Consider the following 25,070-nt stretch of genomic DNA (forward strand, 5'->3'; position numbering starts at 1 on the left):
TCCTGAAACGTCAGCCTTCCTGCTCCTCTGATGCTGCTTGACCTGCTGTGTTCATCCAGCTCTACACCTTGTTATCTCAGATTCTCCAGCATCGGCAGTTCCTACTACTATCTCTAAAAACTAAAAATCCTGGTTCTGTGGGAGCTTGGCCCCACGTATTCAGGCTACTTCTATTGTTCCAACTTTTTAAGACAAAAAAACAAGGCCTCACAAGCTGTTGACTTTAATGGCTTGAAGAGACTGCTCCAAAACTCTGTCTCAACATTTTGTAATTTAAAAAAAAAGACAAAATACACCTCTTAAACCTCAATAGTTTGCTTCAAAAAAAAAAAAGGAACATACACGGTAAGTTAATAATCATGCCTTTCCTGTCAATGCATATGAACAGAAAATCAAAACTATTGATTTTATCATTGTGAACCCACACCACATGAAAACTAGAAGCAGTAATGATCCCATTGTTTCTACCCCTCCCTGGCATCTCCATTCTCCACTCCCCTCATGCTTTGGAGTCCCCATGCATTTGGACTGCTGTATAATACTTTATATCTTAATCCTAGAGATCTAATCAAAATTGGGTCAAAAGTACTTTTTCTATTCAAAAATATTGCTTTTTCATGGCTGAGCTTACATGTATAGCAAGCGTGCTTCCTGCAGCTGTGTCATAAATCCAATTCCATTAGTAAGAACAGCCACAGGAGTAGGAGACTGACAAGACCAAGGGTTTCTTTTTGGAACAGTAAATTCACCTCTTTTCTCATACCTTGATTTTAACAAAACATCACCTTTTCAAAACCGTTCACTTGGTGTTAACTCTTTGGTATGAAATGGAGACTAAATATTTCACGCCTAATTAAAAAAAAAGTGTTGCTCTGACCATTACCTAACACATATTGCAAGAAATACCAACATTTTCTAAGCTTACACCAATTTCTCAGACTTGCGCAACACAACAAAGCTGTCAGGTAAACTTCAGAAAATAACGCAGAAAATCAGACTTAGTCCTCAGTTTTGACAGATCTATCAGAAGATTATAATTTTGGAAATGCAGTAAAGTATTTTAATTGTATAAATTTGTTAAAAATTCCTGTTCTACCAATTACCCGAGATGGGTCATTTACTTACTTAAATAAATAGAAAAAAGTTGAAGATCCAAATGAATTTCAGCAGTTAATTGTGATAACATATTATTAAATTACATCTTCCATCCAACCAAAACCTATGGTTATTAATTGAATGATACAACAGAAACTTAAGTTACCATTTCAATATTATCTTGAAGATCACACTTCAACTGCTCTTTCTCAGCTCTAAGAGCTGTCAGTTCTTGATGCAGTGCCTCCTTTTCACTGCTGAGTGATGCACAGTTCTTCTGAAGTAGGAGAAGCTGTTCAGTTAAATCGTCTCTCTCAAAACCTTGGCTAGTTGTTTCAGGCATAATTGTCGCATTCAAAGGTAGATTTTCCTGGTCACAAAATGCATACCCAAATTCACACTCCATTTCCAAAACATTTGACAACAGAAATAGTTAGTACTGCTGTTAAGCATTTACAGATCCACTTAGGAACATTAGTGTTGATACAAATCAATTTGGAACCAGAAAATAAATTGGAGCTCACTTTATTTCTGTATACGTTGACCGTCTAAGAACATAGTCAGTCATTTTCATCTCTGAACACTCAATCGTAGTACTTGCATCTTAATTTGAATCGCACAGCTCCCTAGTTGAAAATTCAGGAATATGCCTATATAGCAACTAATACTATTTCCAATTACTTTTAATTTCAGTTAAAATGTATTTTTATAGAGTTTAGTTTTTGAAGGTCAAAATGTATGACTTAAGAATTAGTATAAAGCTTCCTTCACACACTGGTTCAATTACTTACGTGATCTAAGCTTCACTCGAAGACCACATTTAGCTTTTGCTACCAATACACGACACAGAAGATTGAATTGTATGTGTTTCTCATAATAAATGTTAATCAATTAATAGGATCTGTAGAGGTAACTATTTCTCTATCAGCTATTTCCTTAATGCAATATTCAAAATGAATTAATTATGAATAGGTTCTGTGGAATATATCCAGGTTTGTACTTCCAAACATATCTACACTTTACCTACCTATATCCATCTTCAGAACAACACCTGACTTTGCCCGTCTTGGTTAATCTGCTTCTGAAGCTCTTTCAACCATTGGTTACCTTTGAATTCTCCCTCCCTGGAGGTGGCAGGGAGGATAAATAAATTGGGTGCAGCTGAGATGCTTGCCTCCTTCTTGCCACTGGCATTCAAGTTCTAGACACATAGGTCCAAGGATGAAAATCTTAACATGCCTTCAAAGTCCTTGAACAATCAACTGACAGTTATTTAAAAAGGGCCTCAGCCTGCCAGTGGCTCAATTATCTGTGGCTTCAAGACAGGAAACGAAGGTGACTTGCCTGCCAGGTTTTAACAAGTCTTCCAGTCAAGCAAAATCCTGACTTTAAATTTATTTGTCCTAAAATTCCCTCGGTAGTCTTGACAGTCTCCATTTCTAATCCCCTCCAGTCCAAACCCTTCTAATGTTGCCATTTTGTGCACCTCCTACCCCAATTTTAATCGTTTTAGCATTGGTTGCTGTCTTTCCAGTTGCTTGGACTCTAAGGTTATGAATTCCCTCCCCATCTCTCCTAACATGCATCCTTTAAGCCAATTCTTAAAATCAGCTAACATCTCATGGGCTGGTGTCATACTTTGTATATAATGCTTCTGTGAAGTGCCTAATGATGCTTTATTTCACTCATCCATTATTGCAGCAGTCTAGCATTCGTTTTTATTCATTCGTGGGATGTGGGCATTGCTGGATGGGCATGGACCTGTTGCCCATATATAGTTGCCCTTGATGGTGGAGAGCTGCTTTCTTGAACTGAAGTCCATTTGCTGTAGGTAGGCCCACAATTTCTGTAGAAAGAGGGTTCCAGAAGTTTGACCTAGTGACTTCGAAGGATCAGGTATATATTTCTGGAAGGTGAGTGGATTAGAGGAGAGCTTGCAGGTGATAGTGTTTTCATGTATCTGCTGCTCTTGTCCTTCTCGACGGAAGTGATTATGGTTTGGAAGGTACAGTCTAAGGCTCCTTGGTGAATTTCTGCAGTGCATCTTGTATATGGTACAGAATGTTGCTACGGTGTGTCTGTGGTGAAGGCAATGAATATTTGTGGTTGCGATGCCAATTAAGCAGGCTACTCGTCCTGGATGGTGTCAAGCTTGAGTGTTGTTGAAGCTGCACTCATCCAGGCAAGTGAGGAGTAGTCCATCACATTCCTGATGTGTTTCTTGTGAACAGTGGACAGACCTTTGCGAGGCAGGAGGAGAGTTACTCATTGCAGAATTCCTAGCCTCTAACCTGCTCTTGAAACCACTGTAGCTACATGGCCACCTCAGTTGAATTTTTGGTCAGTGGTAACCCCCAGGCTGTTGATAGTGAAGGATTCAGTGATGTCATGTCATTGATGTCAAGGAGCGGTGGTTAGATTCTCTTGTTGGAGGTGGTCATTGCCTGGCACAAGTGTTATTTGGAACTTGTCAACCCAGACCTGATATTGTCCAGGTCTTGCTGCCTTTGGGCAAGTACTGCTACACTGAGGAGTCATGACTGATGCTGAACATTGAAATCAGAGAACATCCCCATGTCTGATCTTATGATGGCGGGAAGGTCATTAATAAAGCAACTGAACTTGGTTGGGCCTGGGACACTACTCCTGATAATTCTGCAGAAATATCCCGGAGCTGAGATGACTGACCTCCAACCACAACAACCATCTTCCTTTCTGCCAGGTATAACTCCAAGAGTGGAGTGTTTTTCCAGATTCCCATTGATTAGTTTGGCTAGAATTCCTGGATACCACACTAGTACCACAGATTCAATAATCTGAAAATCTTCCTTGCTCAAAGCGTCTCCAAACACCAAATGTTTCATTAACTGATCTGAAACTTCCAACACTTCCCAAAAGGGAGATCAACAATATCTTTATGCATCGTGGCCATACAAAAAGATTGAATAGCCAAATCTCAACTTGAGTATTTGTATCATCATGAAACATGTTGGGAAAACTTCAAGTTACTCAAATAAACTAACCTTTTGATGAGATTTTGATTGTGACATCGTCACTTCCTCATTGGCTTTCATTAAAACCTCCAATTTAATCACTAGGTCTTGTCTTTCCTCTTTCAGTAGTTTAATCTCTTCTGAAGATTTAGAATATTTATCATCTATAGAAAGGAGAAAAGTTGTAGCAAACCATATGCCCAAACCAAATGCAAATATCTATACACCACACACACACACACACACACACACACACAATAACAATTGCAAGAAATTAAACAAAAGTCAGTTAATTTGGTTCTGAACAGAGGGAACAGTCATGCTGCAAAACAAAGGTGACAATATTAATCTGAAGACAACACAGAATTAGTTGTTCAAGTTGGTATTTGGAAGCTAAGTTATACCAATTCACAAACCTATGAACACAAGTTCTTGGATGAAGTAGCATTTGCTGTGGATAAAGAGAAACCAGAAGTTGCATTTAGATTTCCAGAAGACATTTGACATGGTGCCGCATCAAATGCTATTGTGGAAAATAAAAGGTCACAGTATGGCGTTAACATATTGACAAGCATGGAAGATAGGCTGGCTAACAGGAAACAGAACAAGCAATAATGAATCATTTCTGGGTGGTGAAGCTATTTTTTATCGTCTCACATGATGTGGACATCACTGGTAAAGCCAGTGCTTTTTATCCATCACCAATTGTTTTTAAATGATGGGCCATTTCATTTTAGAAGCCAGTTAAGAGTCAACTGTATGTCAACTATCACATACCAAATCAGGTGAAGATTACAGATTTTTCTTCCATAAAATACATTAGTGAACCAGATGCTTTTTTTTTTTTAAAATGAGGATTGACAAATTGTTTCGTGGCCTTGATTAGACATTTTTAAACTCCAGATTTATTAACTGAATTCAAATTTCACTGAAAGTCAAAGGGATTCAAACCCATGCCCCGAGCCATTAACCAGGGTCTCCACTTTATTTTTATGGCATTACAGAATGACTATGCCACTGCCTCCCATTTAACGAGTGAAGTACCATAGCTATCAATGCGGATTACAAATGATTTGGACGAAAAGGACCAAAAGGTACGGCTGCTGAATTTCCCCATGACAAAAAGATCGGTGGGAGCTGTGAAAATGATATAGGGAGCCTACAAAAGGGATATGGATAGATTAAGTGATTACATAAAGATATTGTCAGCGGGATAACGTGAAACTGTCCACTTCGACAGGAAGAATTTTAAAAAGTGCATTATATTGGGAAAAATAGTCAGCAATTGCAGAAATCTGCAATGCAGATGGACCTGGGTATTCTAGTACATGAATCACAACAGGTTAGCATGCAGCTACAGCAGACAGTTAGGAAGGCTAATAAAACTTTAACAATTCTTGCAAGGGGAATTGAATGCACAAGTGAAAGGCAATGTTTCAGTTATACAGAACATTGGTGAGACCATATCTAGAATACAGAGCAGAGTATTGGTCACTTTATTTAAGGAGTGATGTCAATGCCAAATAAGCAGTTCAGAAGGAGTATACTAGACTAATTCCTGGATTGAGCAGTTGACTTACATAGAATGTTTGGACACGCTAAGCATGTGTTTGCTGGCGTTTAGAAGAGCAAGAAGTGATTTGATTGAAACATACAATATCCTAAGAGGTCTTGACAGGGTGAATGTGGAAAGAACGCTACTTCAGAGAATCTAGAACTTGGGAGTTACTGCTTAAAATAAGGGGCTGCTCATTTAAAACCGAGATAAGGAGCAATCTTCTCTTAGCTGGTCATGAATCTTTGGAACTCTCTTTCTCAAAACCCAAAGGAAACAGAAACAGAGTCCTGGCATATTTTTAATGCAGCTATAGATAGATACTTCAGCAAGGGGATGAAAGTTATCAGGGCTAGATGGGAATATGGAGTAATCAGATCAACGATCTTATTAAATGGTGGAAAGACTGGAGGGGCTGAATGGCTACATCTGCAACTAATTAACATTTCCATGGCTTTCATTGTATCCACAGGAGGATCGCTTCCACTTAAATGTGAATGAAAGAACATTTAAAAAAGAAAACAACACAAGCATTTAAACAGCAACCATTATGCACATTGCAGAATTTAATGTGCATGAGTTGAATGCGCACTTTGTGTGCTTTTGTTGTCAGGTGGAAAAAAAAGAGTTTCAGACTGTTGATTTTGATTTCAACAGTTCTTAGGTCAAAAGTTTAACAAAGTCCTAACATTTTTCAACTGCACAATGCCTATAACAGTATTAAACTGATAACCGGTTTCTCATAAAAGGAACATACTACTTAGAAGTATGTTGATAGTAGTTTCAAACAATATATTCAAGGCGGCATCAGATGATTGCTTGAAAAGAAACAGTGTGCAGGGTCCCAGCGAAAAGAAAATGTCACTCAGTCATAACACTCATTTGGAAGCTGCTGCAGATAAAATGGGATAAATTGCCCCCTCTGCAGTGTAACATCTGAGATTCTAAACTTAATTCAATGCTGCAATACAGGATGGAAATATCGAGTATTGAAGTAGCCCTATTCAAGTGGGTCAGGTCCTCAAATGATATACCAAATTAATGAAACTTACATGCACCTGTAATGCAGGAATGAAGAATTGGACTCTAACTTTAATTCAACATTGTTCTTTTAACATCCTGTTAATCATTTCCATTACCTTGCAAATTTGTTCACACTCATTAAGACATGATTGTCACGTCTGCATGTTTTTAAACCCAAATCATTTGGTATATGTATGAACATTTTGATACAAGTTACACTGCAATACAGACATCAAGTTGCTTAAAAAAATTATTATTATAACCATTGTCGAGGCATACCATTCCCATCAAGATCTAGCAAAACATTAACACTGAGTCAGTAATTATTGCTGCAGGTTTATAACACATGTTCAGGCTCACATTAGAGTGAAGGTATGCACTCAAGTGAAGGCACTTAACCTGTAACTATCACTCTTTTGCAGTGTGGACCTATGTCAAAAGAGGCAGAAATACTGACCTGACAACACTGATTCAGAACCAAATACTATGCAGATTGGCAAAGTCAATGACTCAGCAACAACCTCATTGTCTTCCATTGGCCACTCAAACAAGTGACCTTCCTGAATTCAGCCAATTCCTGACTTACTGTGGTGATGAACTTCAATGTGTTAACTAAAAAGGATCAAGCTATTAGTTTTAGCAAAAAATTTCTGATCATGATATAGTTTAAAGGAGGACGCAATTTAAAAAACAGCATACGTAACTTAGCGTGAGTTCAAAGGAAAAATGTCTCCATCTCACCAATTTCCTTCTGCTTTTCTAGCTCCTGCTTCAATTGCTGTTCTTGTTCTTTAACTTGTCTTTCTTTGTCTTCAATATCATGTTGAAACTGTACACACTTAGCCTGCTCTTCTTTGAGCCTTGTGGAGTATAGATCTAATTCTTTTTGGAGATTCTCCAGACTACATTTCATTTCATTCTGTAGAAAAGACATGGAAGCCAACAACTAGTCAACTAATAAATTCATTTCTGAAAGAAATGAGAGGTGGAATAAACAGCTACTTTAAGATGGTTCTCTTACACTTCCAGTTTATAATGTGAGATGATTGGCATTTATATTACCCTATCAATGTGAATTTAGCATTGATCCCTTAAAATCAGTGTTGACTGACCTTTGATTTATGAACATTTGGACATGAGCTAATTTGAATAATATTTAACATATATTGGAATCATCAATCTCATTCCTGGAGTCTTATGGTCAAAATGCTGCTCATTAGAAGTAATTTTAATACCTTGGCTTATGCGACCAGCAGAAGGAAGAAAATTGAAGCATTGACCCACAATTTAATAAAGCTCAAAAATGATAGCCAAAAATAGAGCTACGCTATTTAACAATGAAGTTCACATATAGAGAGGAGGGAACAAAGCAGGGTAATAATGAGTGTGCGTCTTCATTTGAGGCCATTTCCTCAGCATCAGAATAGGCTTGGTCAAACAACTAAAAAGACTCCAGAAAGATTGCAAATTTCCTGCCAATGACCAAATATTACTACTTCTAAATGAATTTTAAAATACCTCAGGATTAATTGGTGACCATTAATAAGCATGCTAATTATCATCACTTCTTCTACCTGTTGTAGAGTTTTGATATTTTCCTGATGATCCTGCTCAGATTGGACCTTAGCAAGAACTTCCTGGAGTTTGTTCCTATCCTGGGCAATAGCTGACACCTCGCCACGCAAGTTCTCAAGTTGTTTAACATCATCTTCTCTGCATGCTGACAAAGTATCCCGTTCGGCAGTAACATCATTAAGTGCTTTGGTTAGCTGCAGAACCTAAAATTTAAATTTGAAGAAATAAAATATTAGTTTTCACTGTACAGAAATTCACCAACACTTCACTAACTCTACTTCCACAAAATCCCTACAATGCAGACCACCACATCAAGAGGCTAGTCACCTTTAGTCCTATTGCTTTCCCTAGCAACTTTCCTGTAGTGATTGTGATTGTTTTTGTATTCCTCCTCCTTTTTGCCTGGATTTTCTACAATTATTAGGATAACTTAGTGCTTTCTAATGTGAAAACAGATACAAAATACTTGTTAAAATTTTCACCCGTTTCGTGTTTCCCGTTTCCCCAGTTTATGGACGAGAAAACATTGGAAATGGCACAATTGAAAGCTATTTAAAATTCACCTATGCAACAATAATTGCACTTCAGTGGTCTCTTGGATGTCCTGATGATGTGATGTGATAGGTGATAAATAAGCATAAAATACTCAATGTAAATAATGGCATAAATTCCAAGTATTATTTAACATATTCATTGCAGCTTCATTACCTGCTTTGCTAATTCATCTACCTTTTCAGGCAATGATTTATATTGGGATAATAGAGATACTTCTTCCTGAAGACTATTCTTTTCTTTTTCTGATTTATCCAACTGTTGTTTAAGGTCAGCCACGCTCTTTTCCAAATGAAAACGATCCAATAAATCTAAGTTTAATAAGAAAGTGGTAGTAAAATGATTGTCAGTTTCAAAAGTACAATACTATAAGTAGCCAAAATCTTATATACATGAATGTCAGCGTTAAATCAGAGAGAAAAGAATCGATTGTTTATCTGCTGAAAAAATATCCTGTAAATATAACCAGCTCCCAGTCTGACTCCTTAAAATTTCAAATATTATGGGTCAGTCTGATTTCAGACTATGTTTTATAAATTTTGATGTCTCATCCTTACTGAAGAAAATCTACATATTCAGACAGGACTGTTCAGCACAGCAAGCATAATTCTTCTATTTTTCCCTGGGAGCAGGCTTCCTCTGTCCACACTCAAAGTTTGCAGATTCTACAAGACATGACACACATTTTTACATTAAGATCTGATTGCAGGCAATTTTAAACTATCCCAAATAAATATTTGGAAACTTCAAAAATAATCCAGGATATAAACGCTTGTATTTTACCCCCGTTGATAACAAAAATGCTATATGATAAAAATAATTTGTGAAATTAGCAGTTTCAGTAAAACAGAATGATGTAGACTTCATTCTTTCATTGAAGAGTATTTTTTTTTAATGTATTCATTGCAGATTTTGAGGCTTATTACTTCTGCCATTTTGTCTAGCACTGCCCTAAAAAGGTTTGACAACATTTCCCCGAATAAACGAGGTTGACTTACTAGTACTTAAATCACCAAAAGAGCTCCACCAAACTTCAGCGAAGGGGGACAAATATGAAGAGCTTAAAGGATAGCATTCTTGCTGCATTAACTCACAAATTACTACTCCCTAGGCAAAGTAGCATCAGAAGAGGAGACTCCAGTTTAAAGCAAAGCACATCTATCAAATCCCATGTAACTCATGTGCATTGTCAAGGCACTGCATAGGAGATAGGGCAAGAGTGTGGCATACATGGATATGCAAAAGAACAAGTTTTTATTACAGTAATGGTTTCAAAAACTATCCATCATCTTAAAGATCAAAAGGAGCACTTTTGCTCCTTTTGGGTGCACTTGCTCATTGGACGACAAAAATTGCACTAGGGTTGTACAAATGGCATAGAACCTTGATCTTGTTACGAAGTGGTATATAGTAATCATGAATTGGCAGACAGGAAGCTAGAATTTTTGTAAAAAAGTGTGATCCCTGTAAGAGATAGTTTTTATAAGCTTAGAGATTTATACAGAAAATGGGTCTGTAAGCAGCTGCAGATTATAGACAGTTCTAAAAACTGAAACATGTATCAATTGGCTGTGATTGGAAACCTTTGGCTTGTTTTGGTGTTTTGGCAATGAGCTGGAATCAGTCAATTAATTTAAACCAAGCACTTAGCAAGTGAAAGCCAATTGAATTTAAATCTGATGGTTTTGACAAGTTCGAACCAATGCTATTGCAAAAAAAATTGACATGTCATCCAAGGTATATAAAGGAGAGGGTTTTTGAAAAATCGATGCGAGAGTGAACCACCATCTGAGAAATAAGCATTGGGCTCTCAAGGAATTGCTAAGTTCTCTTTAAAAAGAGATAAAAAAGGTACCACAGCACTTCCAGCCAAGAGTCCTCACAGTAGAAATTAGAGAAAACATCCCTGACAACAGGATCAGCAGAAGAAAGGCTGGAGACACAGCAGAGAAGGCAAGGGATTCCAGAAGACATTTTGTGTGAACTTTGAGAGACTAAGTTTTAACTTGTTTATTTCTTACTACATGGGTCATAAGTTGGGCTTGTGTTTATTGGAATAGCACACAAGTAGAATTTTGTTCAGTTAGGGAATAGTTAGGAGATAGAGGGGAATTGTTTGGTTTGTTTGTAATTCTGTTAATTTGTTCACTGTTAGGATTAAATAAATTGTTACTTGTTACTTATAGAATGAATATCAGGGATTCTCTCATTTAACCTCCCCTTCTCTGTAACAATCTAAATATTGAAACAAGGCTCTGGTTCGCTTCAGGCAGGAATGCTGGCCCAATGAAACAGAGACAAACGTGACTTCACACAGCTGAAGTCAAGGAAGTGCAAATTGTCCTCCATTTTCTATGTCAGACATAATACTATGAAGATTCACAGTCAAACGGTCAATCATATAAAAATCATTCTTATCATACAAGACAGTAATTTTACTTTGCCTTATTCAGAGAAATGCAAGTAAACAAACCTCTGTCATCAAGAAACATGTCAATACAAAGTGGAAGAAGCAGATACTAAAATATCCACATTCCATTTAGCTTTGGGACAATCATTAGTGATGAGGAAAAATAACCGAGTTAAAAATGATGTTCTCCGAGTCATACAGCATGAAACAGACCCTTTGGTACAACTCATCTGCAGTGACCAGATATTCTAAGCTGATCTAGTCCTATTTTCCAGCATTTGGTGCACATCTCTCTAACCCCTTCCCATTCATATACCCATCATGATACCTTTTGAATGTTGTAATTGTACCCACCTCCACCACCAGCTCAGGCCGCATATTCCATACACGCACCATCCTGTGCATGAAAAAACTGACCCTCAGGTCTCAATTAAACCTTTCCCCTCTCACCTTAAACCTATGGCCTCCAATTTTGGACTCCCCTACCCTGGGAAAAAGACCTTGGCTATTCACCCTATCAATGACCCCCATGATTTTATAAACTTCTACAAGATCACCCCCTCAGCATCCGTGCTGCAGGGAAAGCAGCCCCAGTTTATTTAGTCTCTCGTCATAGCTCAACCCTCCAACCCCAGCAACATCCTTGTAAATCTTTTCTGAAAGCTTTCAAGTTTAACATCTTTTCAATAGCAAGGAGACCAGAACTGAACAGTATTCTAAAACTCGCCTCACCAATAGCCTGTACAGCCGCAACATGACATCCCAACTCCTAGGCTCAATGCACTGTCCAATAAAGGCAAGAGGTGGGAACTAGGCAACGAAAAGATGGAAAATTACATCCTACTGCCTTTTAAAAAAGAAAAGGTGGACCTATGAATTAAGGCAAAACATTGTATCCAGGAAACATGACCTTGATTGTCATCCAGGTCAAAGATGTTTAATGAGAAGACATAACATGGTCCCCTTAAATGTGAAGTAATATATTATAGGAACATACCTTTAGGGACTTTTCCATCCAGAAGCGACATTAGTTTGGTATTTTCATTGAAAGCCAAATTTAATTCTTTCTGTAAATCAGATTGCATTTCTCTGTAGCGTGACCGCTCAGCATCAAGCTGGCTGCTGTACAATTGGACATCAATTTCCATTTTTTGATAGTCGACTCTCATTTTATCCTCCAGTTCATGCAAGAAAGTTGAAAGAAAAACAAACCTTAGAAGACTAAAATACTTCAATTAGGTCAATATTATTGAAACAGTTTGGAAGTATCAAAATCTCACGCTCTCACACACACCCAGTCAGTAAAGCAGAGTTCTGGCTTCAGTCTGGATTAGTAATCAACTTGTTCAGTTCCCTTCCAGCTCCTTTCGAGTGAGGAGGACATGAGATTGTGAACGCTGATAGACCCAGGTTTCCCACTAACTGGGTAAATTATGTTTTAGTCTGATCCATTGAATTTCAATTATGTATCAGTTCAATGAAGTATGTGGACCAGATTGGTTTGGACCAAGAATGGTCAGAAACAGCTAAGTGGAGCAGATTTTTAAATTGTGCCATTCTGAAATGTAAAACATTAATGTATTTGATCATTCTTTAACTTGTTGTACACACTATATTGCGAACCTCTCTTGTAAGATTATAGTAAGTGCAAGTAAATGTGGCATTTATGAGCAATCAATTAAGATAAAAAGTGGGTATGCATGGCTCATTGAAGCGTGCCGTGTTACTGTAAAGGGTGAAAAAAATTAGCCTACATCATAACAGTTCTTTTCAAACTCCCTTTCTCCTTTCACTTCCCTCATATTTACATTGTGACAAAGTTCAGCGAGCATGAGGCAACCGGGGTAATATAAATACCTAAAAACTATCTTAGGGGGCTAGTCTGTCTACTTTCTCCCTTGGCTACTGTAAAATTTTGGAACTGTCCTGAAGAGGTGTGATACAGAACAAGTGCAATGGAAATGAATAACGTCAATTGCCACAAGTAAAATTTCTATACAAGCAATTCACAAAGTTAAAATGCTGTAAACAAAACTGTTATTACCATTTCTTCCTTAAGCTCCAGATTTTCACTTCTCAGAAAGGAAGACTCTTTCTTTGCATCACGAGTTACAACTTCTGCATCATTCAGTGATTGCTGCAACTGCTTGATCTGGCATGTAAAAAAACAGAAAACACAGTTGGAGAAAAAGAAATCATCCATTTCCTATTTAACCTTATAAAAAAAAAGGCAAATTGCTAAAACCACTCCTACACAGTCAAATAGAGGAGGCAATAGCGAGTGGTATTAGCGCTGGAATGTTAATCCAGAGAATGAAATAAATAATGCTCTGGGAAGCCGGGTTCGAATCTCACCAAAGCAGATAGTGAATTTGGATTTAACAAGAAAGAAAAATCTGGAATTAAGAGTCTAATGATGGCTCTTCATCACCATTTAATGATGACCATGAATCCATTGTAGATTGACAGAAAAACCCATCTGGTTTACTAATGAGAGATAGTAAGAACTGCAGATGCTAGAGTCAGAGATAAGAGCATTCAGCTGGAGGAACACAGCAGGCCAGGCAGCATTAGAGGAGCAGAAAAGTTGATGTTTCAGGTCGAGACCCTTCTTCAGAAGTGGGGAGGGGGAAGGGAGCTCAGAAATAAAGAGAGAGAGGAGGGGTGGGGCTGGGGAAGGTAGGTGGGATGGTGATAGGTGAATGCAGGTAGGGAGTGGTGGGGATTTGTCAGTGAGGTGGGAGGTGCTGTACCACTCCCTACCTGCATTTACCTAACACCATCCCACCTTCCCCAGCCCCAGCCCCACCCGTCCTCTCTATTTATTTCTGAGCTCCCTTCCCCCTCCCCATTTCTGAAGGATCCCGACTCGGAACATCAACTTTCCTGCTCCCCTGTTTACTAATGACCTTTAGGGAAGGAAACTCCCATCCTTACCTGGTCTGGCCTACATGTGACTCCAGACCAGCAACGTGGTTGACTCTTAACTGCCCTCTGGGCAATGAATGCTGGCTTAGCCAGCAATCCCCTCATCCCGTGAATGAATAAAAGGAAATACAATTTACATTTAAAAAAACACAAGTCCATTTTGTGATTTTGGCAGAGGCCAAATCAAAACCAAAATTCTTATGCCTTTCTTGCCCATCAATTGAAAAATCTCAAACATAATAAAGCACAGAAAAATTGTGTTAACTTTATATGACAAGTCAATACATTCCACCCCTAACAGCTCAGGATTCACCTTGCTACACCCTAGCTCTTTAACTTGTTCTAACTATGGAATAAACAGATTCTGCTCTTGTTCTTCAGAACTGTTTCAGATCTCAATTCTGAAGAAGGGTCACTGGAACTGAAACATTAACTGGGATTTCTCTCCACAGATGCTGCCAGACCTACTGAGATTTCCCAGCAATTTGTTTGTTTCTGATTTCCAGCAACTGCAGTTCTTTTGGGTTTTTTTTCTTAATTCCCACACCAGTTTTGCTCATATTATGCCATTGTACATTTTTAAAAAAGAAAAGAAAAGTTCTGTTGTGAATCAAACACACTGGACTTTAATGCTCACTTAATGTAGAACATTAAATACAAAATCACTTACCTCAAGCTCCTGGTTGATAGTCTCAGAATTGCTAACTAGCTCCTTGAACATCACATTTTCATGCTGCTGCTGTTCCTGCAAATGGCCAAGACAGACTGTATTAAAAACGATTGCTGTACCTAGCGTTACCTGAATTGGCACTTCTACCATTATGCATTGACACGACATCTGAAAACAAGGCAGCATTTACATGCACCCTGATGGCATCTAGATCTACATCACCACCACTTCTCTCAAACCTTCCAGTGTATTGACATTTAGGCATTTCCTCCAATTAACTGTAGCAAGTTCAAAGTCATTGCATTCAATCTTCACCGCAAACTTTGTTCCCTAACTGACATAATTCCCTCTCCCCAAGAACTGAAGCACAAATTGGTCATTTACAATATTAGCATAGTAGTCGGAGATGAGCTTCAAACCCCACTCCAGTACCCACCGAGGTGCTATTTCCAGTCTAATGTTAGCTAAGATAGAAACCGAGTGGGTAATCTGTTTCTGAAACCCTTATTCCCAGCACAAACAACTAGCCTCCTGGCTAAAAACTCATCTTCTGCCCTGCATAAACATGAACACATCAAAATCTTTGCTGCCAACCTTCTAAATCACACTAAGTCCCATTCACACAACACCAGTGTTTGCCACCGTACTGGGGCTGCACTCTAATAACACCTGGGACTTGAATATTCTTATCTTTGCTTTCAAATCCTTTCATGGCCTGTCTCCTTCATTACTGTAATCTCTTTCAATCCTACAACATATCGTGATCACTATGCTCCTCCAATTCTGGCCTCTTGCACATTTCCAATTTTAATCATTGCTAGATGCACCTATAGCTACCTCAGCCCGAGAAGCTGAATTCAGAGTGAAAACCACACTTCTGTACAAAGTCACTCCCTAAAACTTAAATGAAACCATTGGTCACCTGCACTAATATCATGTGCTGTGGCTTAGGAAATTTTGTTTCCAAACACTCCTGTGAAGTTGGCAGGAATATTTTAAGAATGAAGGGGAAAAGATAAATGAAACAAGACATTAAATAGATGCAAATCACCACCAAGGCGAAGTGCATACAATTAAATGAGGGAGCTTTTGCACTCTGGAGATTTTCAACAGTTTCACCATTTTAGTTAATGGGTGGAGCATCAGATATGCAATGTAGCATTGTACATTCCACCAGGGCTAAAATCAAAGCTAAAGCAAGGAAAATTTATTCAAAACTAAAATTGAATTGATGCAGTTTTTTGTTTCACAATATGGATAACTAACCTAGCCTTCCTTACTGAGGTTTACTGATTACCTCTTGCAAGATCTCCCATATGCAAACTAAACATTTCTAAAATTCACTTTAGCAATTTAAGGTACCTTTCCTTCTTTTTCTGCTTCTTTTTCCAAAAACTCAAACTCCTCAATTTCTCGTCTCTCTTTCAATTCTTCAATTCCTTCTCTCAGTTTTTCTAGCTCTTTGATTTCCTTTTTGTGTTTCTCATTTTCCATTTGGAAGAACTTTGCTTTCTCCAGTTTTTCTTTTAGGAGTTCTTTCAATTCTTCAATTTCTTCTTTCTGTTTATCATTCTCCATTTTTAAACTTTCTGCATCAAACTAGAAAGCAAATATCAACATTCTTTTAGCAAAAAAAAAAAGAGACAGTCTTGCAATGATTTGACAAAATAAATCTTACATACCTGTTTTGAGTAAAGAAGCTCACAAATCTCAATACTATCCTGTAGTTGTTTCTCAACATGCCTTGCATATTCCTGAAACATCAAGGTAAGCAATTAAAATCAAAACTGTACAAGAAAAGCTTTTACAAAGGAGATTGAACCCTAGAGCTTCAAGTGTCCTTGCCCATTTCAAGCAGTAATCAGATTATAGACTGAGGGTATGGAACAAAACATCATCCCTTCATCATACCATAGGGTGGGGATCGTAGAGGGGTTCTAAGGTCAGGAAAAAGGAAAACAGAGGAGACATGGAAAAAGAGCTAGAACTCTTCACCATCCAAGTGGGAGAAATACTTTTGAAAAGCAAACTTCAGTTTTCAAAACTCGGCAAAAACTAAGAAAATGGGTCTTCAAAGCTTGAAGGCAGCTTACAAGCTAGATAACATTACTGACAAGAGTATCCTTAAATGTTTTAACCACTTCAGAAGAACTCTCCTCATTTTCTTCCTAATCATTTGGCTAGTAAAAGACCAAAAATTAAACAGGAGAGGCAGTCTTAAATTCTATTAAATGTAAACATTCACATATTTCAGCAATGTCTCATAGGAAGGGAGCAAAAAAAAAAAAAATGAAGCTCCTCGTTGCTTTCAGTCATTCTGACTAAAACAAATCATAATTTAGCAAATTCCAGAAAGCGCATGATGGAATTCTCTTCACATGTTTCGACGAGTGGTACTCCATAACACAAACAGTTTAACACTATACAAGTCAACTCTTCAGTCCTGAAGAGTCATACCAAACTCAAAACGTTAATTGTTTCTCTCTCCACAGATGCTGCCAGAACTGCTGAGTTTCTGTTTTTTTATGTTTTCAGTTAGTCAACTTAGAATCATACAATCATATAGTAGGGAAAAGGCCTTTCAGCCCATCAAGCAAGCACCAAAAATGGCTACATAAAATTTACATTAGTTCCACTTTTCAGCACTTAGCCCATAGTCTTGAATTTTATGACAGTTCAAGTGCTCAGTCAAGTAATCTTTAAAGGTTATGAGGTTTTTTTTTTACCTCAACCACCTTCTAGGCAGTGCAGTCCAGATTCACACTATCTGCATGAAGCAACTGTTCCTCAAACTCCTGCTATTCACCATAAAATTATGCCCATTTGTTAGTGGCCCTTCAGCTAAAGGGAACAGCTGCTTTCTATCCACGCTGTCAATATGACACACCTCAATCAGGGTCCTCTTGTGGAGTAGAGGGAGAGTCCCTACCCCTGCAAGAAAAGTTCAAGTCCCACCTGCTCCAGAGGTGTGCAAGAACATCTCTGAATAGGTCGATTAGAAAAATAGGTATGCATCTCAATCAGGTCCCCTCCTAGCCTTCTATTCTCCAAAGAAAACAACCAGCGTTTATCCAATATCTCTACATAGAGAAAGTGCTCCATCCCAGGCAACATCCTAGTGAATCTCCTCTGGATCCCCTCTAGTGCAATGTTTTAGTGCAGTGACCAAAACTGCATACAGTACTGCAGCTATGGCCTAACCAAAGTCCTGCACAGCTTCAGCATAACCTCTTATAATCTATACCACAACTGATAAAGGCAAGAGTCCTGCATGCATTTTCTTTATTAACTTGCCCCATAACCTTCAGAGATCTGTGGACAAACACCCCAAGATTCAGCTGTTCCTCTGAGCATCCTAATGTCCTGCTATTGAGTATTCCCTTGTCTTGTTACTCCTGCTAAAGTGCGTCACTTGTATTTCGGATTCCTAAGTCTAACTTCCACTGTTGGTCACGGTTTACAATCTCTGTAGAGCATTTTTCACTTTTCTGCCAATTTAGATAAAGACTCTTAACCACTACTACTTTTTCATTTTGTGGCTAACTGGTTTCCATTTTGCTACTGCTCCTAATTTCACTTAATTTTACTACATGTCACATATCAAATACCTTTTAGAAATCCAGTTATATTTCATTCACAGCATTACCTATAGATGCTATTTCTTCTTAAAAAGTTCACAAAGTTTTCTTTTTCAGGTTTCTAGAATGTTTCTCTACATTTCCTCTACATGTCCCTGAATGAAATTTCCAATATTATTTCTAATACTGCCATTAAGCTAATTTCAGTTCCCCTGACTTCTCCCACTTCACTCTAACTGTGGAAACAGTTGTTATCAACCCTTCAGCATTATTTTGGGAGTGTGGATACAATTCATCCAGACATATTTGGTCCCAGGTTTTACAAGTTAATCAAATACCTCCCCCTCTTCTGTCTTAAATATCATTTTTTCTAATCCTTCTATCCTATCCCAAAAGCATGCCATTAATTCTAGCCAAGAAAAAGCAACTATGGCTGCACCCTAAATTCTTTCCCTCATAAATCTATCCTTGCAGCTTCAATTTTCATTTCAAGTAGTAGACAACCCAGAAACACTGCTTATAACTTTAAAGTAGTTGTAGGGAGGATGTAGAACTCATTTCATTCATTTTGCCTGGATAACATGCAGAGTTTTGTTCTAGATGATCCAGGATCCAAAACAGATGGTTAAGGTCTTTCCCCAAACAGCAAATACAGCTTTCTTCACTTGAAAGAGAAAGATGCAAGTGATTAAAAATCACTATTTTAACAGAATCACTTGGGAATTTACTAAAGATCTCAGTATGCTTTACAGGCACTGACCTTTTCATTCTTTATTTCTTTTTCTTTTTCTTCTGTTTGGGTTTCGAGTTGTTTTTCCAGTTCAGATATCCTTTTTACCAATTCATCCTTTGAAGATACATCATACAGCAAACTGTACAATAAATTGAATATAGCTGAAATAATGGCACTTTATGACATATATCAATCAAAATAAGTGGAGAACTAGTCAAATCATAAATTTATCACACTTAACTCCAAGTTAATTCCAAGTTAAAAACCCAAATGCATTTTTGACATTACATTTTGAGGATTCATTTCACTTCCATAACGTGTCTCCAGGTTTTGGGATTCCAAGGTAAATTTGACCAAAGTAACTTTAATTTAAATAAAAAGATCAGCAGTAATGAAACTCGGACTTCTGCCATTCTACAGGGCTCACGGAGATATTTTCAGGTCCACAGCAAGACAGTGGAGGATGATTGTTGAACTGGTCCTGTGGCAAAAACAGTTCTGGAACAAGCAGGGCCTGTGCCTGATCGAGAACATGGAGACAGACAGAAACCTCAGGAAATATAGAAATAGATTCACTAGGGTAGGTTCGTTAAAGAAAGGAACAAGCCCACCTCCACCTTGCCCAGTGGCTCGTACTGATGATAAACCCGAGCTTCGTTCATCTATTATGGCAAATAAATCAGTGACCAGCAGATGACTGAAACAACAGTCCTATTTCCTGGTGGCATCCAAAACATGTCAGAAATGCTGCACAATATTCAAGTACACACAGGTCAATAAACAGAAGTGAAGAGTCCTGAAACACTCTACAGTTGGGGAAGGTTATGCCCGAAAAGATGCCACTGTTCCCAATAAGTGCCACTCCAAGACCAGCCAATATTATGGAGTGAAGTGTTCAACAGCTATGCTGCTGAAGCTGTAGTGTTTCCATCAGCTGAAGGGAAGATAAATTTATGCATGCCTCCAGTCACGTTAGCAATTACTATATCGGATAGCCCTTGCAAAATTTCAGTCAATGAACCGCATATTCGAATATAAATGGGCAAGTGGTCTATTATATTTTAATTTACATTGTGGGAGTTGGAGATAACTAATCTATTTTTTAAAAAGTCCTTATTTAATATGTTTGATATGTTTTTTTTCCATTTTAACATTGTTCTTTTGGTAATGAATGGTGGTTTATTTTATCTAAAAGGTGTTATGGAATCATCATTTTTTTAGGCTTCATGTTATTAAGGCCACATATAAAGGGTACAGAGTGATACAGCTCGTAGATTTACAAAAGCTTTTATCCAGCAGGATCAGTCAGATAGATGGGTGACTGTCAGGAAAGGCAAGAAGGTAGTTCAAAAGTCACCAGTGGCTATTCCTCTAACAAATAGATATTCAGTTTTTGAAACAGTTAAAGGGGATATTCACCGAGGAAAACGGAGGGGCCAGTCAGTTATGAATACTTGGAAGGATTCTTATATAGCATTTAACAAGTGTCTAACCTAAACTGGAAAGGGACCAATATCTTAGCAGGGAGGTTTGCTCATTCTATTAAGGAACTGATCTCAAAACTCCGAGACCTTGGTCTCGGCTCCGCCCTCTGCAACTGGATCCTCAGCTTTCTGACTCATAGACCACAGTGAAGATAGATAACTGCACCTTCTCCACAATAACACTCAACACTGGAGCCCTCCCAAGGATGCGTTCTCAGCCCTCTATTGTACTTCCTGTATATCCACACCTATGTTGCCAAATTCTGAATGAATGCCATCTACAAGGTCGCTGACAACACCACCATGATGGGATGGATATTAACAAGTCAAAATACAAAAGGGAGATAGAGGGCTTGGTGACGTGGTGCAATGAAAACAACCTCTTTCTCTCTCTCTCTCAACATTGGAAAAACTAAAGAACTGATCATTGACTTCAGAAAGAAAAGAGAAGAACATCTATAATCAAAGGAACGGAGGTTGAGGGTGAAGAGCACCAAGTTCCTCAGAGTGACAATAACCAACAACTGTCCTGATCTGCCCACATAGATGCAACAGTCAAGAAGGCACAACAAAGCCTCCTCTTGCTCAGGAAATTTGGCACATCCATAAAGGACCTTCACCAACTTCTACAGATGCACCATTGAAAGCATACTGTCCGGGTGCATAATGGCCTGGTATGGCAACTGCTCTGCCCAGGCCTGTAAGAAACTATAGAAGGTGGTATGCACAGCCCAGACCATCACAGAAGCCAACCTTCCATCCATGGACTCCATTTACACGTCTCGCTGCCATGGAAAGGCTGCCAACATCAAAGACCCATTACACCCCGGTAATGATCTCCTACAACATCTTCCATCAAGCAAAAGATACAGAAGCCTGAACACACGCAGGAGCAGGTTGTTCCTGGCTGTTATCAGATTGACGAATGGACTCTCTGGACTCAAATAACAACGATCTTGTTAACGTTGATCTTGCCTAGTGCATGCTCTGTGCAATGTAAATCTGTATGCCTCTAAGTCATTTTGATCTGTATATCCTTGCTTACTATGATCAGCCTGTACTGCTCGTAATCAAAGCTTTTCACTGTACTTTGGTACACGTGACAATAAATCAACCAATAAGGGAGACTTTATACTGATAGGTGAGTGGAGGAATTCTAAGTGGCAGTGTAGAAGGAAGGATTGATGGGGTAGGCTCCGAATGTGAGGAGAGCATATCAATTAACAAAAAAAGAAAAGGAGAGAGTAAGATTATGTAATAACTCTGAAGAACTAAATTACATTATTTCAATGCAAGGGGTCTTACAGACAAGGCTGATGAACTCAGGGCACGTTTAGGAACATGGGATTGCAACATCATAGCTTTTACAGAAACTTGGCTGAGAGACGGACAAGACTGGCAGCTCAATGTTCCCAGTTTTAGATGCTATAGGAAGGATAAAAAGGAGGCAAGAAAGGAGAAAAGTGGTGGCATTTTTGATTAAGGAATACATTACTGCTGTAACTAGGGACGATATTTCTAAAAAATCGTCCTGTGAAAATATATAGGTAGAAATTACAAAATAAGAAAGGAAAGATCACCGATAGAATTGCACTATAGGTCCCAACAGTAAGAGAGAAATTGAGAAACAAAGACACAGGGAGATCTCAGATGTATGTAAGCATACGGTTATAATAATGGGGGATTTTAATTTTCCAATTATTGACTGGGACTACCATATAGTGTTAAAAGTTTTGGATGGTGAAGAATTTGTCAAATATGCTCAAGAAAATTTTATCTATCAATATGTGGGGATGTTCCTTCCAGAACAGGAGCAAAACTAGATCTTCTTTTGGGTATTAAGGCAGGGCAGGTGACTCAACTGGGGGAACACTTTGGGTCTAGCAATCATAATTTGATTAGTTTCAAAATGGTTATGAAAAAGGATAAGCCTTCCATAAAAATTAAAGTTCTTAATTAGAGTAAGACAAATATTAATGTTATGAGACAAGAACTTTCAAAAGTTGATTAGACTGTTCACAGGTAAAACAAGTGGGACGCATGAAAGAGTGTGATGATCCGAGTTCAGAGGCATTTTTTTCCTGTTAGAGTGAAGGGTAGGGCTGGTAAGATTAAGAAACAACAGATGAAGAAAGATAGAGGTCCTAGTCAAGAATAAAAGAGAATTTTTTTTTTTTTTTTTTTTTTTTTTTTAAGATTATAGACAACTTGGTTCAATTGAATCTCGTAATCAATATCAGGAGTGTAGGGGCATTCTTAAGAGAGAAATCAGGAAGGCAAAGAGGGGATATGAGATAGCATTGGATTATCCTTTATCTTATCTGCCAAAGAGATTCTACAAATACATTAACAAGAGGGTAACTAGAGGGGATTGGGCCTCAAAGACCAAGGAGGTCGTCTTTGTGTTGAACTCCAGGAGATGGGAGAGATACTAAATGAATATTCCACATCAGTTTTTACTGTGGAGAAAGAAATGGAGTATGGAGAATGCAGAGAAATAAACTTTGTTTTTAAAAGAGTTCACATTACAGAAGAGGACATTTGGAAGGTCTTAGAGAATATAGAGGTGGATAAATCTCCGGGACCTCATCTAACGTATCCCAGAATGCTGTGGGAAGTAAGGGAAGAAATTACAAAAACCTCTTGCAGAAATATTTGCATCATCTACAACTATGGGCGAGGTGCCTGATGACCGGAAAAGTAGCTAATGTTGTACCTTTAAGAAAGGTGGTAAAGGAGAAACCAGGGAACGATAGACCTGTGTGTCTGACTTCGGTTGTGGGTAAATTGTTGGGGGTGATTATAAAAGATAGATTTATGGACTTTTAGAGAGGCAAAAATTGATTAGGGATAATCAGCATGGTTTTGTGTGAGGAAAATGATGACTGAAACTTGATTTTTTGAGGAAGTTACCAAAAATAATGATGTCAGAGCAGTAGACATTGTTTATTTGCATTTTAGTAAAGCCTTTGACAAGGTTCCACATCGTAGTCCAACTGGTAAAGTTAGGTCACATGGGATTCAGCGTGAGCTTGCCAATTGGATACATGATTGACTTAACGGCAGGAGACAGAGAGTAATGGTGGAGGTTTGCTTTTTGTGCTGGAGGCCTGTGGCTAGCAGTTTTCCGCAGGGATCAATTCTGGGTCTATTTTGTTTGTCATTTATATAATATTATTCAGGATGAGAACGTAGAAGGCATTGTTAGTAAGTTTGCAGTTAACAGCAGAATTGATGGCATATTAGACAGTGAAGAAAGTTTAAGATTACAAAGGGATCTGATCAAATGGGTCAATGGGCTGAAAAATGGCAGATGGAGTTCAATCTGGATAAATGTGAGGTATTGCATTTTGGTACAACAAACAATTATACAATTAATGGTAGGGCCTTGGGTAGTGTTGTCAAACAGAGGGACCTAGGGGTACAAGTGCAGGTACATAATTCTTTAAAGTTTTCATCACATATAGACAGAATGATTAAAAAGGCATTTGGCACACTTGCTTTTGTTGCTCAAGCCTTTGAGGATAGTAGTTGGGATGTTATGTTGAGGTTATGTCGTACAGGATATTGGTGAGGCCTCTTCTGGAGTACTATGTCCAGTTCTGTTCATCCAGTTATAGGAAAGATATTATCAAGATGGAGCGGATTTAGAAGAGATTTACCAGAATGTTGCCGGGTTTAGAAGGTTTGAGTTATAAAGAAAGGCTGAATAGGCTGGGACATTTTCCACTGGAGCGTAAGAGGTTGAGAGGAGACCTGATAGAAGTTTTTAAAATAGTGAGAGGTATAGAAAGAGTTGATGGTAGTTGTCTTTTTCCCCAAGATGGGGAATTTCAAGACACATTTTTAAGGTGAGAGCAGAGAGGTTTAAAAAAAAAGACATAACGGGCAAATTTTCTCTTTTTTTTAACATAGAGGGTGGTTCGCATGTGGAATGAACATCCTGATGAAGTGGTGGATGCAGATACAATTACACATTTAAAAGACATTTTGATGGATATATGAATAGGAAAGGTTTGAAGGGATATGGGCCAGGACCAAGCAGGTGGGACTAGTTTAGTTTGGGATTACGTTCGGCATGGACTGGTTGGATGGAAAGTTTGTTTCCATGCTGTAATGACTCAAGAAAAATAAATTTGAGAAACACTGCGCTCAAGTCCATTGCTGCAGGGCACCTCAGAGGCAAGATCTGACCACACACAATTGTATCACTTTCATGTTGATGTCAGGTTTTATACATACATGTCAAACTTTCAGCCTCTGCTTGCAAATTTCATTGGCTGATGATTAATAAAGACCAGAGAGACAATTTATGATTGATCATAGTTAATCATATGATTAATGGTGAATTATGATTAAACCTTTGGCCTATATATGTTTGAGTTCTCAATGAAAAGCTCTTAATCATTAGGAACATAAAAACACATTTGATAACTTATGATTACCAACCTAGAAAACTATTGCTTTACTGTGC

At 38.2% G+C, this 25,070-nt stretch overlaps 1 protein-coding gene across 1 annotated transcript in view; it reads right to left on the reverse strand.

The window, feature by feature from the left end:
- Positions 1-25,070, reverse strand: part of LOC109938075 (centromere-associated protein E) — a 109,436-nt gene that overhangs the window by 76,069 nt on the left and 8,297 nt on the right. Inside the window, exons 2-12 of the mRNA XM_048619690.1 lie at positions 19,140-19,251; positions 16,484-16,555; positions 16,164-16,400; positions 14,802-14,876; positions 13,248-13,355; positions 12,201-12,378; positions 8,950-9,104; positions 8,241-8,444; positions 7,408-7,585; positions 4,119-4,252; positions 1,262-1,465 (exon numbers count right to left, since the gene is read on the reverse strand). Of these exons, the coding sequence (XP_048475647.1) occupies positions 1,262-1,465; positions 4,119-4,252; positions 7,408-7,585; positions 8,241-8,444; positions 8,950-9,104; positions 12,201-12,378; positions 13,248-13,355; positions 14,802-14,876; positions 16,164-16,400; positions 16,484-16,555; positions 19,140-19,251 (1,657 nt within the window). The remainder of the gene's footprint in view (positions 1-1,261; positions 1,466-4,118; positions 4,253-7,407; positions 7,586-8,240; positions 8,445-8,949; positions 9,105-12,200; positions 12,379-13,247; positions 13,356-14,801; positions 14,877-16,163; positions 16,401-16,483; positions 16,556-19,139; positions 19,252-25,070) is intronic.

Source organism: Rhincodon typus, chromosome 3 (genome assembly GCF_021869965.1).
Source record: "Rhincodon typus isolate 14 chromosome 3, sRhiTyp1.1, whole genome shotgun sequence".
Classification (NCBI taxonomy): Eukaryota; Metazoa; Chordata; class Chondrichthyes; order Orectolobiformes; family Rhincodontidae; genus Rhincodon; species Rhincodon typus.